At 54.3% G+C, this 3,351-nt stretch overlaps 1 protein-coding gene across 1 annotated transcript; it reads left to right on the top strand.

Moving 5' to 3' along the window:
• LOC138076603 (phospholipase A2, membrane associated-like) lies at positions 1–2,969 on the top strand. Its single transcript, XM_068968844.1, has 4 exons — positions 1–40; positions 220–364; positions 612–718; positions 2,827–2,969. The coding sequence occupies exons 1-4, from the start codon at positions 1–3 to the stop codon at positions 2,967–2,969; spliced, it is 435 nt and encodes a 144-aa protein (XP_068824945.1).
• Positions 2,970–3,351: the final 382 nt, after the last annotated feature.

The following is a 3,351-nucleotide window of genomic DNA, read 5'->3' on the forward strand; positions in this document are numbered from 1 at the left end:
ATGAAGACCCTCCTGCTGCTGGCAGTGATTATGGCCATCGGTAAGAACCTGACCTCTGGCCACAAGGGGCTCAGCCCAGGGAGGGAGGCACCCTCAGCCCCCGGCTTCCCTTCCCACCGCGTCTGGCCCTCTCTCAGAAGTGGGGGCAAGGGGGTGGCAGGGAGAGGCAGACGGAGGTCACAGGGTCCCAGGCCCCATCACCGGCTGCTGTCCTTCCAGGCCTGCTGCAGGGCCATGGAAGTTTGGCAGATTTCCAGAAAATGATCAAGTTCACAACAGGAAAGGACCCTCTGACCACTTACGGCTTCTATGGTTGCCACTGTGGTGCGGGTAACAGAGGAACCCCCAAGGACGCAACAGATCGGTGAGGCCACCCCCAGCCCTCCCTGCCCTCTGCCCACTTGTGGCCCCAATGTGGGTGGGAGGTGAAGCCTCCTGCTTTAGTCCCATCAGCACAGAACCCAGAAAGTCCCGGCCTAAAAAGCAGCCAGCTTGTTGGAAGCTCTGCTGTAAACTATTCCAGTGTCCCAGAGCCAAGGGGCTGAGTCCACAGGGCACTGGGATCCCGGGAGCTTCTGGGAGGCAGCCCCAATAGCTCCGTCTTGGCACAGGTGCTGCAGGGCACGTGACTGCTGCTACGAAAACCTAAGAAAACGTGGATGCCATACCACCTTCCAGAGCTACAACTTTATTTTCCAACGAGGCCAAATCGTTTGTGGTAAGAAAAGAGACCCACAACACCACCCAGCCTCGCCTGTTCATTTTACTGACTGTCCGCGGGGCCAGGCACTGCGCTGGGCATCCGAGCTAGAAAAAAGGGACCGTGTCCCTGTCGCAAGGAGTTCATAGGGGACTGAGAAGAAAAGAAAATCAAAATCTAACATGACAGTCTCAGATGGGAAGTAAGAAAAAGGTCAGGGCTCTGAACACAGCCTAAGGGTCATGGAAGCCTGGAAGCTTCCTGAAAGTGGTGATCTCCAAGCTGAGTCTTCAAGGCTGAGAGGGGTCGGGGGAAGGAGCATTGAGAGCATCCCTACAAGAGGATACATCAGGGACAAGGGGCCAGAGGGAACTGCAACAATTCTGTGCTGCTGAAGGAAGAGGTGAGGATGAGACAGGGCGGTGAGTGATGATGCCCGAGAGACAGGAAGGGGCTAGGTCAAGTCTCCAGGCCGTATTGTATCTAGATTATGTCCTAAAGAATTAGGGAGCTCTTAACCAAAGGAGTGGTATAATCATACTTGAATTTCACCTGAGGGCAGATGATCACAGATGAAACTGGGGGGCCATTGTCATGATGCAGACGAGAGACAGGAAGCCCTTGAGCTTTAGCAATGGTGGGTCAGGGTGCAAGCGGTGGAGAGTGCCATCGAGATGCATTTGAGATCGGATTGGTAGAGCTTCGTGGTGGATTGGTTATGGTGCCTGGGAGCTGTTGGGTTGGCTATACCATTGTGTGGATGGTTCTACCAAGGAGGGCCTGGTAGGAGAGGGCAGGAGGCATTCCATTTGGAGCATGTTGAGTTTGGAAGCTTCCAGAACACCCAGAGAGATGGGCAGAAGGCAGCTGGATGAAGGAACTGGCAGCTCAAGGGAAAGTCTGGACACAGATGCAGGAGGCGGCTGCAGAGAGAGGAGGTACCCACCCATCTGGTGTTTAAAGGCCCAGAAAGGAGACAGAGCAGGGACAGTCAGAGAAGGAAGGGAGGAGAAAAGAAGGCCGAGGGGTGGGCCAGGAGGAGAGGGTTAACAGCTGCCAGCTTTACAGAGGGGTCCTCCAGGATAAGGGCTGACTGGGCTCCTGGGGTTTAGAGGCAGAACGACCACTGAGGACCTCAGTGGGAGTTGCTTCCATGGATCTGTGAGGGCAAAGCCAGATTAGAGCGGGTTGGAAGGTGGGTGGGAAGTGAAGAGAGGTCGTGAGTGTAGACAAAGTTCTGGAGCAAGTTTGGCTGTGGAGGGGAGAGATGGGTGGTGGCTGGAAGGGATTGCCTAGTGCCCCAGACCTACTGACCCATGAGTGAGATTCTGAGAAATGACAGGCTATTCCTCAACAGCCTGAGGTCTCTAAGATCAGAAATCATGTCTTCCCATCATGACCTGCCACAGGGCTCTGTGGCTTTAGCAGGCTCTGGATGCCCACCTAACAGAGGCGCAGAGAGTGAGGAAGTCTGACTCTCCTGTAAGAGAGCTGGGAGAGGGCAGTGCCAGGGCGGGGGCCGCTCCTCTGCTGTGTTGCCAGGGGTCCAGTCCTTTCCCAGCCTTCTGCTCTGCCACGTTGGCAGTGTGATTCCAAGGCACAGTCCAGGGCTCCGAGAGTTATGGGTCACTCTACAGAAGAGGCTTTCCCTTTGCACATCTCTCTCTTGGAGAGAGGAAATTCATCCTTCCTGGAAGTGCCCCACAGACTTTCCCTTGGGGCTCACTGGTCAGGGCAAGAGCACGTGCTCCCCAGACACTAATCATAACTAAGGAAGCAGGGATGACCATGACTGGCTTTCACCCATCAAGACCCATTCCCAGAGCCCAGGGGCCAGGGGCTATGGACCTGAACACACCTGCTGGGGAAAAGAAAGAGACAGCGTCTAACAGCAAGGCTTTTCACAGCATCCCAGGGCATGACTGCTGGTACCCCATGAGACCGGGTGTGGGCTTCCTGAGGGCAGGAGTTCTGTCTCCCCATCAGTCAGAAATACCTGGATATCGGTGCTTCTTCCAGACTAGAAACTGGGAAAACAGGACTGTGGCTTCTCCCCTAGAATTCACACAAGAATCCATAGAATTTTAACAAACCCCCATCCTACATTTAGTTTATTGTGATTTCAGGCGATCAGGACTACTGTAAGCGCCATCTGTGTCAATGTGATAAAAGAGCTGCCGATTGCTTCGATAAAAACCGGAGCACCTACAATAAAAAACTCCAATACTACAACAACCTTCTGTGCTTTGGGAGTGCCCCCAAGTGCTGAAAAGCCTTCATCCTGGAAACCCTGCCAACCAATGCCGAGTTTCCTTCTCTAGCACCCCACTTCCTACCCTAGCCACATTTGCCAGCAAATGACGGAAAACCCCTCGCCCACCCTAGAGACCAACCAGGAGCGCTTCTCCTCCCCAGACTGAAGCTTTCTGTCCAGAATGAGAAGCTCAAAGTTCTGGCATGTATGCTGGCTCCTTCCCCCTGCTTCCTTGGGCAGCCAGAGACGGTTTCCCAACTCCTACTCTTGAATCAAGTCCAACGTCATGTTTACCTGTAGCGGCTACATTCCTGGTTGGCTCTTCTGAATAAAGCAATTCATTTGGCAAACTGTGTGTGTGTGCGGGGGCTGGGGGGGGTCGGGGTGCTCACAGGCG

The sequence above is a fragment of the Capricornis sumatraensis genome, chromosome 3 (genome assembly GCF_032405125.1).
Source record: "Capricornis sumatraensis isolate serow.1 chromosome 3, serow.2, whole genome shotgun sequence".
Classification (NCBI taxonomy): Eukaryota; Metazoa; Chordata; class Mammalia; order Artiodactyla; family Bovidae; genus Capricornis; species Capricornis sumatraensis.